The sequence below is a fragment of the Hippopotamus amphibius genome, chromosome 1 (genome assembly GCF_030028045.1).
Source record: "Hippopotamus amphibius kiboko isolate mHipAmp2 chromosome 1, mHipAmp2.hap2, whole genome shotgun sequence".
Taxonomy (NCBI): domain Eukaryota; kingdom Metazoa; phylum Chordata; class Mammalia; order Artiodactyla; family Hippopotamidae; genus Hippopotamus; species Hippopotamus amphibius.
This window is the reverse complement of record NC_080186.1, coordinates 55,332,501-55,347,348: the sequence shown is the minus strand read 5'-3', so window position 1 is coordinate 55,347,348 and position 14,848 is coordinate 55,332,501. Positions and strand designations below refer to the sequence as shown.

The following is a 14,848-nucleotide window of genomic DNA, read 5'->3' as shown; positions in this document are numbered from 1 at the left end:
AAGAACTTGAGGTTTTGTTTTTGTTGATGTTTTCACTTACTGGTCGCACTTTGTGTGGGGTCAGCATTTTCGCCAGTCATACTGCTGTGGGGGAGCTTTCCAGCCCTGTCTCTTGGGGGTGGGGAGATGGAGAGCTGGCTCCTCTACGCGCGCAACCCCCCCCCCGCCCCCACCACCCACTGGTGAGTGTCTTCCTCTCTTACTTCTTTGCTTCCCTCGACGTTTGCAAGGGAGGCCAGACGGCCTGGTGCCGGGAGATGAGGGGCAGCTGTCTGGGTAGGGGAGGGGACAGGGAGGGACCACGGCTTGCTCTTCACCGGGGATGCGGGGTGCCTGGGATGGGGTTGGACAGGGGATTGAGGGCCGGCTGTCCCCCAGGTCCCAGGCCGTGGATGAGCACTCGGGGCACCAGGGGCCGCTGCAGCTGGGGATGGGGCGCGGGAGGAGTCCGGTACATGCTGCTGTACATGGCGGCGGCAGCCGCGGCGGCGGTAGTGCTGTCCATGCTGCCCAGCAAGCTTGGGTGGTAGAAATAAGGCGATGGAAACATCCTCTGCAGTGCTGAGTAATTCCCCGCCTCGGCCAGCAGCTCCAGGCCCACCGCGGTCTGCCTCTTCCACTTGGTCCTGAAATAAAAGCAGGCGTGCGTGCACCCAGCAGCTGTGGGCACTGTCCAGGCACCAAGGCCCATTCTCCCCCTTCACCTGACTTCTGTTTCTCCGGGAGCACAAGAAAGACTTAGCGCTGAGACCCAGGAATGAACCACACCTCCTGGCCCCCATCCCACCCTCTCCCTCCCAGAATCATCCAAATCCAAGTCAATTTCCCAAATGACGCCATCCATGTCTGAGACATTCATAAAAAAAATTCTCCAATCTTTGGTGCCCTTGCTCTGCTGTTGGCCCCCATATAGTTTGGCTACTTCCTGAAACTTTCCTGGAGGCCAATGGAGACCACTCTTTCTATAGGCAGTCTTCTCCCTCCTCTAATTTCCTTCCCCAAGTGGCTCGCCAACAATCCCAGAGTGTCTGCTCTCCGCCCCTCCCCCTTTCCTCCAGGCCGAGTGAGAAGAAACCGTAAACAAAGGGACACGGAGACTCCTGGGCCTTGGACCCCTGCCCCTCTCAGTCCCCAGGGCTGTGGAAGCACATCTCTCTCATCAGCCAAACAGGACTTTACAGCCGGCACGGGTGGGGGTGGGGGGCGCTTAGAGTGAGGAAGGTGACAAGGTTTCAAAACAGAATTCGTGAGGGAGGCTCTCCCAAGGGGACAGTACCTCGGGGGCCATTCGAGGGGGGGGGGGAATGAATTTCAAGATCTTTTCTCCTTTGGGAGAGAGTAACAATTAAAACCTGTGATCAGCTTTTCTTGGTCTCCTCCCTCCCCCACTGCACCCCCAATAGGAAGAAGAGGCAGCAGGCCTTTGCTGAAATGCCTCCTGAAGGAAATCAGGGCTGGTGGGCCCTGCATAGCCGGCAGCTCCAGCCAAATTAATAAACATGTCGCCCATTTTAAATTGGCTACAAATGACACTAATGTTTTCCGACAGAATTAGGGTGGCTGAAACCGTATGTAATGAGACAGAAAATTATGGTAAAGATGACAACTGGATGGGCATTTCCAACCACACTTATGGACGATTAGAACACAAACGAGAGAAAAGGAGGGGGAGAGAAAAAGAAGCCAAGGGAGACAACCGTCAGGCTTGGAAACACGGCATAACCTTGGCCCCAGACTGCCCAGGTTGGGTTTGCACTACAGTTCAGGGGCCTACAGGTACTGCTACTCCCTTTCCTAGTTTCCTTTCAAGGGAAGCCATGGTTCCTGGAGGGCTCTGAGGCGGCCAGAAAAAGGGACAGACCCTCACTCTAGACACCTGACCGGCTGCCAACTCTACCTCTCCGGGCTGCCTCACAGGCCAAGCAAGGACTTTTAAGCTGAGGCCGGTGGGTCAGCTCTTCCAGTATGGATATAGCCAGACTGTGTGACTGGCTATAGACATTTGGAACCATCTTGGGGCAGGTCCAAAAGGGTGCAATGCACAGGTTTTATGTGCCTGAGTGTCTGCTACACCAATGTCTCAATTTAAGAAGGTGTGGCTTGATTGATTCGGGGGCAAAATGGGGGAAAGTTCAGCCACTCAGGTTTGAGAGAGAAAACAGCATATGTTAAAGACACTTAGAGGTGCAAAATTCTCCAAACTCAAGCTACCCATCGGGCGCCTTTCACCTTGGAGGTGTGGCTAATCCCTACTCCAGCCTGAAAGCCCTCCACTGCCCGCTCCAGGCCCTCTGAGTTCCTAGTGTCTCTGAGGCCAGGAGGGAATAAGACTGGGGTAGCAGTCTTGACCTGGATGGCCAGACACCTGTGCTCCCGCAAACAGCCTCCCTTACCTGCGGTTCTGGTACCAGGTCTTGACCTGGGTGTCAGTGAGGTTCAGCGCAGCTGCCAGGTCCATGCGGTCCTGCACACTCAGGTACTTCTGTCGCTCAAAGCTACGCTCCAGCTGATTGAGTTGGTGGTCGGAGAAAGCCGTCCTAGCTTTGCGAGGCTTTTTGGCTCTCACAGGGGGACTCTCTCGGCTACTCGTAATCTCCCGGTCTCCTTCCTCCTTTGTTCCTACATAGAAACCCAGACACAGCCATAAGGTAGCCTGGAATGGGGAAGGATGGAGTGTTCTCCTGGCACACACTTCCACATTCCCAAGCCAGCTGCTGGTCTGGGGGTAGGGGGGACTATATTCTGCCACCTTCCTTATACACATACTTGGACCTTAGCCAGTATGGAGGGAGATGACCAATTGCCGGCTAGGAAGTGTGAAGCTGTGTGCAGAGCTCCTAAAGGGTCTAAAAGAGTACTGGATCTTCCCATCTTTGGAAATGGAAAAAAAAAAAAACTTTATGATAAAGAGTCCTTTTCTCAATTGTTTGCTTGATTGGGGGAGACCTGTCCTGTTCCTTTGTTTTTACTATGACTTAATATTTTCTGATTAGTTAGTTTTTAAAACATCTTTCAACTTTTTTTTTTTGTGGAGGGGTCACCTTTTTCATTTTACTTCTTCTGTTTACTAAAAGTTATAGGCATTTGTTTTCCTTTTTCAGATACACTTGGGAAATGTTGGGTCAAGCTCTCTGCAGCTGCTTGCATCAGGTCTCTTAAAGCTTCGGAAAGAATGTCTCCCAGACACTGAGTTCAGCTCAAAATCACTGAGCCCATCCAGGTGACAGCCCAGAGACTTCCGGATTCTATTTGTCAACTTTGGTTTTTTACTGAAATGCTGAGAAATCGATATGTCAGTCCCTCTCTGTTTGTACCCGTTTTTGCTGTGCTCCTTGATCTTCCCTGCAGGAAGAACAATAATCTCTCTAATTGACCCACTGGGGAGGTTGGTGCACAAAAAATCACCAGACCACACTGTACATCTGTTTTGGGCACTATTATGCTAATGCTACAATAGTAAAATAAAGAGGTAATATCCTGCCTTCCAGACAGTCAGCACACAAGTTTCCCAGAGATGACAAAGATTAATAATAACAATAATGATAACAATAATAACCTTAGTGAAGGGAAAAAAAGAACTCTCCTCATATGTTAAACCTCTTTTGCCATGCAAAGACCAGAACACTTATGAAATTCTCTGGGGAAAAATGGAAAACCGGAGTTGAAGGACAATTCCATTGCCAGCTTCTGATTTTACAAAAACAGATATTCAATTCCATAAAATTTTACTTTCATGAATGCTACCTCCCAATTACTTGTAAAGAGCCAAAACTCTTACTAAAATACAGAATATTTAGTTAGGGCCATGGGGTAGGAAGGGTATGTTTAAAAATTGCAACACTAATTATAATTCTTTTACCGTGTGGCCTTCCCTATATTAAGCGCGATCTAATAATTTTTTTAAAAGAAGTTTCCCTGTTAATCAGCTCGGAATTTTTTTCTTCACAGTATCTGCTAATTCCTGTTCCGGTGTTTAGAAAATACGGTGTGTAGGAAGAATAGAACGATTTGCATTAAAAAATAAACACTACGTTGTGATCACACCCCTAGGCACTAGGAAATACGAAAGTATTTCCCGTTAGATCCCCTCCGCCGATGCCCCCTTCCTAATAAATTAACACGAAGTAAAACAAAGAAAGGAGCTGGATGGCGCTGAGGGTTGAGAAGTAGAAACGTAGCAATAAACAGAACTTGGGACGAGTCCCCAAATCGCACGCCCGGGCCACCCTCCCGCTTACAGTTTCTGACTGCGGCGCGATCGCCTTAGAAGCTGAGAATAGCCTTCGAACCCCAGCAGAGATTCGCGGGAGGCAGAAGGGGAGACAGGGAAGCCGGAGGAGGAGAAGCTAGACCGCCGAGGGAGCCCAGGCGGCGCGACTCACCGTGGCATTTGATGTCGCTCTGGGACTCTTCCCGCTTGTCGAGTTTGGTTTTGCTGTCCTCCTGCTCGAGCTTTGGCCTGAAGCTCTCGTGTGTTGCGTTGCTCTCCTGCTTCGGGGTGTGGTGGGGAGAGGAGACGCTGGTGCTGTATGGTGCACACGCCGCCAGAGGTTTGCTGTCGCCCAAAATGTCCTTAATTAAAAAAGAAGAGGTGGAAGTCCTGGGGGCCGAGGCGGCCGAGCCCAGCTGCTGGGCCGGTGGCTGCGGCGGCGGCGGCGGCGGCTGCTGTTGGGGCGAGGGCTGCAAACTTTGCGTGGGGGCCGCGGCTGGCGGCGGCGGCGGCTGGCTGTGGTGGAGGTGGTGGTGATGCTGGGGCCCGTCCGCTATCAGATGAGGTTCCGGGGGCTCCATGGTGACCGAGATGGGAGAGGAAGGCGCCGTTCCTACGGTATCAATCTCCGAGCAGGGGGACGGAGTGGCCTGACTCCTAAAATCCGCGGTCCTGGCCTCGCCGAGCGGGCGGAAGTCTCCATTCATCATGCCGGGGCTGCCCGAACTGGCACTAGACAAAATCGTGTCTATTCCAAAACTCGACCCGCTGGCCCCTTCCATTGTTGTCATTTCTACATGAGGTCCACGCCACTCCGCCGCCGCCCCGACCAAGTAAAGGAAGCTATCGATTGTAAAACAAAATAACACTAAACAATGTTGTCGTCGCTTTCAAAAAAACAAAAAAAGGAAAAAAAAAGAAGGCGGGGAGAGAAGGAAGGATAATTGAGAGGTGGCAATCCGTGGACACTTTCGACACTTTTTTTTTTTTTTAGCCCTAATGCAAAAAGTAGGAGTTGGGAGAAAAGAAGATAGAGGGAGAAAGTTACAAAAATCGTTAAGGAAGCACCGAGCGTGCGCCCAAGGAACGATCGGGCACGTGGGGCGGCGGTGTCGGCGCAAGGGGCCCAGACAGAGGCGCAGGCGGCAGGAGGTGACCTCGACGCCGCCGCCGCCGCTGCCGCCGCCGCCGGGTCTGCCCACAGCCTGGCACCAGGCGGCAGCGGCGGCGGCGGACGCGGCAGGTGCAGCGACCGCGAAGCCCGGGCGGCCGCGCGCCCTCGGAGCTGCCCGGCTCCCCGAGGGGGTTGCCGCGCGCGATTCGGCCGCCCCGGAGCCGAGTTTCTGAACTTTCTTGCAAAGTTGTGGAGCAGACACCGCCGCAGTGGTCGCGGCAACAAGAGGAGGAGGAGGAGAAAAAGAAGGAGCAGGCGCAGGCGGAGGTTGTGGAGACGCGGCGCCGAGCGACTCCGGCCGCGGCCAGCCGCGTTCGCTTGTAATCCGCCGGCGAGCGGGCGGCGCCGACCCCCTCGCGTGACGTCACGGCCACCGCCGCTGCTCCCCGCGCCGCGCCGGGCCCGCGCCCCCGCCGCCGAGGCCGCGCGCCGGGCCCCGCGCCCCCATTGGCCGCGCCCGCGCGAAGGAGCGACGCCGACGTGCCGGGAGCCAATGGGCGCTCGGCTCGCGAGCCCGTCAGCGACCGCGGCTCGCGCCGCGCTGCTCTTTTCAGAACCCGCACACCTCTCTGCCTGCAGCCCAAAGCTAAACACCTATTCCTACTGTGGGCCCGGCGTCCACAATCACGCGTGAGAGCAAAAGGAGAGAGAGCAAGAGAGCGCAGGGAGACTACAGAAGGGAACCAGAGGAGTTTTTAGAAAAAGAAAAAGGAAAAAAGAAAAGAGCGAGAAAGTAGTAATGATTTGCCCATTAAGAAGCACGAAGAGGGAGGGTAAAGAGGGCAGGAAGGGAAAAGGCATCTGGTCAGCTTACCTTTAAATTCCAGCGCTGCCGCCGCGCGCCTCCCCAAACACGCACTTGAATAGTCCAAGGGCACGGAGAACAGGGGAAAGGGATCCCTGAAGAACCCGAGGGAAAGTGTGTAACTCCAGCAGCCGGAGCTCTGAGTGGACGGGCGGACTCCGAGCTCTGATTTTCCCCCCAAAGAGCCCAGGCGTCCCGGCTCTGGCCCCCGCTGGGCGGCGGGTTCCTGGGGCGGGGGGGAAGGAGCGGGATCCGCGTCGACCCGGCACTCTCGGGAGGGGTGCAGGACAAGGGGCCTGGTGCTGAAACCCGGGTCCCAGCCTGATCTCCAATCAGGGGCCGAGTGGAGGAAATGCCTGGCCGCTTTCTCCCGAGCGGGGTAAATAATGCCCCGAGGCGTTGTCTAGCGTCGAGGGCATACACGGTTCACGGCGCTTTCAGGCTGGCATGGGGCTCGGGAACCCAAGTGATGGGTCGGCAGCTTGTACTCCTTCCTCGCCACCAGCCACATCTCAACCTCTCCCCCCCCACCCCGCTCCCTCTCCCCCCTCCCTCCCTCCCTGGCCCTCTCCGGCCGCTCTTTTGGAAAGGAAACAGTCACTGCGGATCCACTTGGGACCTGGAGCGTGGCTTGACTGTGGCGCCTCGTCGGAGGGTATCAACTTGCATTATTTTCTCTAGGACGTCTCCAAGCTGTCTCTTGTTGAACGTCAGAGTAATGGGGAGTGCCAGTGACAAGACGGCGTATTACTCCTGATTAAGTGCCGCGTCAACCTAATTAGCAGAGTAATTATAAGGTGCTAATGAATGATTCAAAGTTCTCTGAGTTACATTTTACTCCAAATTACCATTTGAAGAACCCTATGAATCTGAGTGGCTGGCATTGCTTCTGTGACTAGGTGCAGAATGATGGTAGAAAACGGCCTTTAAAGTCCCCCAGGGCGAGGCCGAAATTTGAGGTTTAGTTGCGGTTCTGAAATTCTCTCCGAGGAACAGCTTTTTTCTATTGCAGACTTGGTGGGGGGGGGGGGGGGGGCGGGGGGGATGTCAGGGCGGCAGATGACCTCTTGGGACAAAGTATTGCCTTTCTGTTGGAACTGCATCTGTGTGAGCCCTCGGTCCGGAAGGGGGTAGGTGGGAGACTCATCCTTCCTGCGTTGTCCTAGGGAATTCGATATGTTTGACCCAGAAAAAGCCCGCGCCATGTCCAGAGTGTGTTGAGCCGTTTCTTATCACCTTCGTGCATGTTTGCTCACGGGTCTGTCTCCGAGGAGAACAGCGGGGAGAGGGAAGACCGAGGCGAGGAGATGTACGATCCTGGCAGCTCTCGCTTTTCTCAGAAGGCGAGGGGAGTTTGGCGGAGGAGCCGGGGTTGGTGAGCCGAGGCCGGGACGCGGGACCAGCTGCAGGCAGAGGCCTTCGCCGGCCTGAGCGGGTGCGGGGAGCCCCTCGGGAGCTCATGGTGCGCCTGCTGGGTGGGGTCCAGCCACCCTGGGCAGGAAAGCCGAGGAGAGCCTGAATGACGCCTGCAGCGTGGTTGGATCAGCCTCCTTTGGAGCGCGAACTGCGAACTGGCAAGGCAGTAGCCTCCTGGTAGCCTGCCGGCCGGGCCTGAGCCTCCCGCCCGGGGATTTCGGAATCAGGGGCCCGGGACTTAAGAGGGCATCTCTCTTATCGAAGGTGGCAGTGTCCCGTCCACAGAGCCGGGACCCTGGCGCCCTTGGCACGGTTGGCTTCTGTAGGAAAGGTGCTGCCTGAAAATGCAGGAGGACGCTACGCATTCTTCTCCCTTCAAATATCAATTCGGGTTCTCATTCTGACATCACCCACCAACTTCCGAAGGAGGTTTCCTCCCAGACCCGGGGATCCAACCCGCATTTCCCTCGCTGCCTGTTCTGGGTGGGAAGTGGGGAGGGAGAGAAAACAAATTTAAGACCCAGAACTGAGGGCACTGCACAAATCAATTATTCTCGACCTTGATAAATAATTCATTTAGGCCTGTTTTTGTTTTGTTCCGACGCTTAAAATGACTCAAGAGCTCAAAAGGCTGATCTCACAGCTTGTATTGGGCGGTTCAACAGGATTTTTTTGCTTGGAATAATTCACAGCATTAGCAGCAGAGACAGAAATATAACCCTACGAAAAAATGAAATCTAAAAAGAAAGGGAAAGGGAGAGAGAAGGTGGAAGTGTTGGGGGGGGCACTGTTCATTTTATGAAAACTCTAAAGCAAAGCAAACAAAAGCCCAGTAGGCCCCACCTTGTGAATGTCTCAGATGAGCTTTTCTTAAGAAAAGGTTAAGATCATAGATTTCTTTGGGTGGGATATTAGCTTTGTGGAGCCACATTTGTGAGGGGGAAATATGACCTTACTTTTTATCAAGGTCCTATTTGGGGGTCCCTACCAGAGAGGAAATGCTAGTAGTGGCCTGAAGATCCAAAAGAGGAACTCAAAGACTAGATGGCAAAGTTAATGAAAAAATTCTTAAGAGCTGGGATTTTGGTTTTTTAACTTTCCTCAGTTCTTTTTCCTCCAGACACATTCCTCTTTTGCCATTTTTTTCCAGAGGGTATATATGATGTTTGTACCCAAGAAGTCACACACTTTCTAGCAGAGCAAGCATAATTAACTTTTCATTTAAAAATCAAATTTCGGGAATATAATAAGGTGAAGATTAGTCACATTTTCAATTCCCACATATAGGAAAGGAAATGCATGAACTGGATTAATCTCAGAGTTTCCCATTGAATTTAACATACAAAGAAATTTAGTCCTTAAACTGACATAGCTTTGAAAAGGATCTTTCACTTTCGGGTCTTCATTTTCTTAAAAATAAAAGACAAAGGAAGAAAAAAAATTCTTTAATTTTGGGAAGATTTTTGAATTCCTGCACAGAAAGCAGTTTTTGTTGTTGTTTGTTTGTTGTTGGGTTTTTGTTTGTTTGACAACTATGAATAATAAAGAAACTTTCCTTCCTGGTTCCGAAGAACACATCAGTCCTGGTCATCCCTAAAGATGTTCCCTCCCCACCACAGAGAATGATTCAAACATTGACATATTTTAACAAGTTCTGTTCTTAATACACTCTCAGTGGCCCTCCTTTACAGTCAAAATTTGGTATTTGGGATTGTGTTAAACTGGAACATCACGTTTTTTTAAAAAACAGAACTGAACTTTGAAGAAGCACGCCTATAGATTACAATGAACTTGGAACTGGCGTTTCTTCCTATCATATTTAATTTGAACACTTCTAAGGAACCACTTGATGACAGTGACAACCGACGGGAATGGGGTGCAAAGGCGCTTCCCTCCACTGGGCGGCGCCCAGAGCCCCGAACCAAGAGAGCTTGCTATTGTTTCTTTTTGTAAAAGATGCAAGATACACAAATAAGCTCTCCTCCTACTGAGGTTGACTCCCTAACAGAAGCTACAGAAACGTTGAAAGCACACTTGCTTTCCTTCTTTGTGTTTTCAGCCTATCAGTATATTGCCAACTGCTTAAGGATTTGAAGCATATTTGCTTAGGAAGATAATACTAAAGAGAAAGACATGAAAACACTGAAATTGAGTCCCTTAAAGTGAAACCAAGAGGGTGGAGATTGGGAGCAGAGGGAGAAAAGGTAAAGTAGGAGGAAAGAATAAGATAACTGAAAACTGTTTTAATAGAACAACAGGTTAAAATTATAGGCTATGTAACTGCTAATTGTCCTAGGGGAATAAAAGTTTTGAGAGCTAGTTCTCACATCATATTAAAATTTGTGAGAGCTATAACCTTCACCACAAAGATCAGCAGTTCAGAAGAGACCTAGTGAAGTTGGCTCTCTTTGGGGGGTTAGATCTGTGTTGTGCCCAACAATCAGCAGGAAGGCAAGTAGACATGTAAAGGAAAGGGCCCTGGAAGAGGGAGTTTTAGTCTCATTTTGCCACTTTCCAGTGTTCTTGAGCAAGGCACTTAGCCTTTCTGGTCACCAACTTCCTTCTCTATTAAAAGGGAGAATCATCCTTGCCTAGAATAGGGTATTTCTGATGACTAATAAGACTTTCTGTGTATAAGCTCTTTAAAAAATGTGAAGCAAGAGTTTGACAAATGAACAATGCAAAGGTGGCAATTATTTCTGGATGTAGATAACATACAGTAGCCGTATTTTTTTCATTTTTTCCTTCCCTCACTCATTTCGTTCATTCACTTAGTCCATAAACATTGCAGAATGTGTATTCTGTGCCGGGTGCTTGAGAATGAGAGAGTTAGCAGGAGCTTGAACATGCTAGAAGTTGTCACAATGCCATGATGGCAACATGAATCTGCTGCAGTGGGGATGCAAAAGAAAGAGTGAGGAGTCCTACCCTGGGAGGAGATGGGGGAACAGAAAGGCTTCCTAAAGGAAACAAAGTGTGTGTCAGTAATGAAAGGAAAGGGATGCATCCCAAGTAGAGGGATATGATATAGAGAGAGATTTATATGGTAGCTAAGAGTAATAATGGTGCAAAAAAAGTCCAAAAATTGTCAAACCTTTAATCTGCTAACTGGGGTACTGGACTACAATATGTGGGCGCATATTGGCTCTAGGGCTCTCTCCTGTGTGCTTCAGGAAGGTACAAAATACTCTTGGAGCATCTTGGAGGGAACAGTAACTAACTGCGCATGTTCACAGACCTCAGCAGCAGAATTTTACAGCAGGTTACACAGTCTTATATTCGATCCCAAGAGATGATCCAGCTCCCTCCTACCAGGACTGTAAGGAAACAGGGGAAGCCCACCTCTACTCCCATTCCTTTCTACTTTCTAGAGTTCCAAATTCTGGAGGGAAAATAAAGACTCCCTCAAAGTCAGGGGTGGAGATAGAAAAAACGACAAAGTGGAGGCAGTTGGAGGGGACGAGAGAGAAGGTGGGGAGAGATTTTATTTCACCTCTTCTCAACTGAATCATTGTCCATTGGAGACTGGCTTCTAGAGAAATAAAAGGGCCCCGGTGTGACAACGCCACGCCCCGCTATGAAAAGAACTCTTAAGCCTCTAAGGTTCATGAAGGGAGTTGATTCTTCTACCAACTCCTGAGGTTCAGAGGGAATGGAGGGGCCGAGGCATAGGAGAAACGAAAGCCTCAGAGCGCTGAGCGACGATGCCAGTCAGGGAAGGGGAAATTCATTTGCGATGTTAATTAACAAGCGGCTAATTAAAACGGCACTTTGAGCGCTAATCAATCGCCTTATTAAGTTAGAGCCATCACTGGAACAAATTGAAAGCTCCCCGCCCCGGCTCCTGCCTCCGGTGTGGGCGGGGTTGTGTTCCCAGACAAAGTGCGAGGGAAGGGGAGAGTAGGGGGCGGTCTCCATCCGCTCTGGCAGCCTCTCAGGGGTCTGCAAAATCCTCCAACCCCAGCCGAACCTCCCTGGCCCAGCATCTGCTAAACTGGACACAGGTCTAGGAGGCGATCGCTAGTCGGGACGCACCCGACAGGGGAGAAAGAGCTGCCCCGGAGAACAAGTGGATCAGCACAGCTAGCGCAGACGCAGCTTCCGGGAAGAAGAGTCCCCACACGTGCGGGGCTTGAACTGTGGGCCCTCAAGCGGCGTGGGGGGCGGGGGCGGGCGGGCGGTGGAGTTGGGAAGGAAGCAATTCAGCCCGAGAGGGGGCGCTCTCCGGCCGGGACCACGCATCTCCACTTTCCCGGACCACCGATAGCCTCTTTGAAAACTCTTCCTAGGCCTTTGCCCTTGTCCAGCCCAGCAACCAGGAAGGAGCTGGCCTGTCTTCAGGCGGCGAGCACTGGACAGCCAGGCTCTTCGTCTCTGTCTCCTCGGGCTCCACAGGAACGGGGTGGGGTGCCAGGAGGGAAGAGGGAATGGGTGTGCTGGTCATCTGGGACGCTGGCCCACTACTGCCGGTCATTACGTGCCTTCCACCCAACCCGTTCACGCTTCCCCGTGCCCTGAGTCTCCACACTCCTAGGAGAATTAAGATTTCGAATCTCTGTTTTGAGGAGCCTTCCACATTTCCTAATTGTTAAATGCCTGATTTGCACCAAATTCCCAAGGGAGAAGTATTTGGCAATGGGGGGGTGGGGGGCTGCGAATTTAAATGCTAATGAAGTGGGTCCTTCTCCCCCCACTCCACCTGCCTGGTGGCCCTTGTTAAGGAGGAACACACCCGGCACGCACACCGTAGCATTCCTGAGGTGCAGAGCGGAAGTGCAGGAAAGAGGGACCCCAGCAGACTCCTGTATGGTTTGCTTGTCGCGGCCTGCTACAGAGCAAAAGAGTATGTCACTGGAAGTAGGTCTTTTGCATGGTGGGTGAAACATGGAGTGTCCCAAGGTGTGGTTTATGTGTCTGCAAAGACACGTGTATGTCCTGAGCTGGCCTGTGGGCTCATCCTTCCGGGAGGTGCGTGGGCCCGCTTTTGCTGGTGGGTCTGAGCGTGCTTGGGCTGTCCCGGGAGAACCGAAGGAACGGCTCCCACGTGCAAAGTTCAAAAGCATTAATATTTTCATCATATTATCATTATTCAATATAATAATATTTGCTCGGTTAGCGCCACTAATTAGGCCACATTAAAACCCTAGTGTCTCCCTAATGGTGCGTAATGTGCCCACACTCACATTTTTCTCTCTGAAGATGGGCGGCTCTTGGCTGGCAGGGGAGAGGAGACAGGCAAGCAGTGGGATGGATTAGGGTGTGACGCTCCCCAATACACACACACACACGCGAGCGCGCGCGCACACACATACACACACACACACACACACAGGTATCTTCCGGGTGCGGTCTGCGGCCTCTGCGCGGTTGATGGGACCCTCCGCTGCGCACTCGGCCCTGCGCCAAGCACCCTGCAGCTTCCTCCCGAGCCCTGGCTCTTTGAACTCAGAGAATTGATTTTGCTACCCTTCCCCCTTCTGTGTGTATGCCTGCAATTGGTTAGTTTTTTAAGGTTTGGGAGGGCCGTTGTGAAAGAATTAAAATACTGTTAACTGGAGCCCCTTGGCCGAGAACTACAGGTCCCGCCTCCTAGCTCGGAGCTTTTAGGATCCCCTTCCCCACGGGAATTTCTTTCCGAGATTCGAGGGTAGGAGTGTAAGAGAAGCGCCCGCAGAGCAGGTCGGGTCTGGGTCTTTTTCCTGTTCCAGTTGCCAGCGGTCGGCCCCGGCGTCCTGCAGCCCTCGGCGAGGTGGATGTTGAGCTCCGAGAGTGTGCCCCTCCCGCGGGCGCCGCGGCGAGATCGCTCTGAATATGTAATATATTTGTAACGCGCGCAGAGGTGTGACAGGAATGGGGGGGGCTGGGGAGGTTGAAACAGGATTGGGAAGGGGGGGTGCGGCACATAACTCACATTGTACTGCGCAATCTAACAATCTGAACATTCCTTTATTAAAAGCTGCTGCCTGACATTTACACTGAGCCACCCGCCTCTGCCTCTAATCCGGGCGAAAATGTACCGCCGAATCGTGGCTTCTGCGTGCTGGGACGCTGCACCCCGCGGCCTGGCCCGGCCTTTCCGCTGCAGCCGGGGAAGATCCGTATCCGCACCCCGCCCCTCCGAGGGTGCGCGAGGTACCGCCTGCCTGGCCCGGGCGCCCAGGTGTGATAGGCACCCGGCCTCTCGCTCCACCTCCCGCCTGCCGCCGGACTCAGCGAAGCTCTAGGGACCTGATCCACGCCTCAGGTCCTTTCGTCCCCTTACAAAGAAGTAAACTTTCCACCTTCCTCCCTCCCCCCACCCATAATCCGACCGTTTAGAGCTGCTGTTTTCCTTTTGTCAGATTCCCCCCTCCCCGATCAGTCTGAGTACACGATCAGAACTGCTCAGAGAGCAGGAAGCACATTGATTTCAGCTTGTTCTGTCCACAGACAGGCCCTGACAAGGTTGTTAGAACAGTCGGAGAGGTCTATACAATCACTTAATTACCAAAACTGTCAGTCAGGCCGGACGCGGGTCTGCGTCCCTGGCTACGCTGGGCATTCCAGCACTGGGCCGCGCGCGTGATTGATCGGTGCTGATAGCATCGCAAAATAATTACGGCGAATTTTCTGATGTGTGATTTTTATCCCAAGTTCATGCTTCAGAGAGGTAATCAGAGGATGAGAAGGGTCAGTGCCATTTCAGATTACCTGGAGTCGGCGAGAAAGGGTAAAATAGAAGGGGGAGCGGTTCAGAGAGAAGGGGAGCGAAGAGGTTGCTGAGAATGAGGGACGAAGAGCAAGAACGAGAGCGAAGTACGGATTGCTGGAGGGACTGCAAGCAATTCGTCAAACTGTGCAAGTGATTTCCTTAAGAGCCAGCATATGGCAGATTGATTTTGTCCAACGTCGGTTTAGCCACATTGAAGATCATCCAGCGATTATTATTACTGCGATTGGCTTAGGAGCTGACAGGCAGTTGTAGGCGCAATGAGTATAGATCCTGTTTACCGGAGACGTTTCGTAACTGCTGTCAAATACAGTTAAGTAAATATCATTAGGAAAGAGCTCCTTAAGAGAAATGCCAATCCAATAAATATGATTTTCCTCCCCGCCCTCCACATGGCTGCCTGCGCCTCCATCAGAGGTCTCTTTGCTGCTCGGGTCAGACGTCGCGGGCGAGGCGTTGATTCTCGCCGCCCTCCGGGCCGGGGGCCCAGCCTCAGGCAGAAGATGACAGGCCGGCGGGCGGGACAGGGAGACT

At 52.2% G+C, this 14,848-nt stretch overlaps 1 protein-coding gene across 1 annotated transcript; it reads right to left on the bottom strand.

The window, feature by feature from the left end:
* Window positions 1-313: 313 nt before the first annotated feature.
* On the bottom strand, window positions 314-5,001 carry BARHL2 (BarH like homeobox 2). Its single transcript, XM_057706689.1, has 3 exons — window positions 4,383-5,001; window positions 2,394-2,619; window positions 314-626 (listed from the first exon to the last, which is right to left on the bottom strand). Exons 1-3 carry the CDS (start codon window positions 4,999-5,001, stop codon window positions 314-316), a joined length of 1,158 nt encoding a protein of 385 aa, XP_057562672.1.
* Window positions 5,002-14,848: the final 9,847 nt, after the last annotated feature.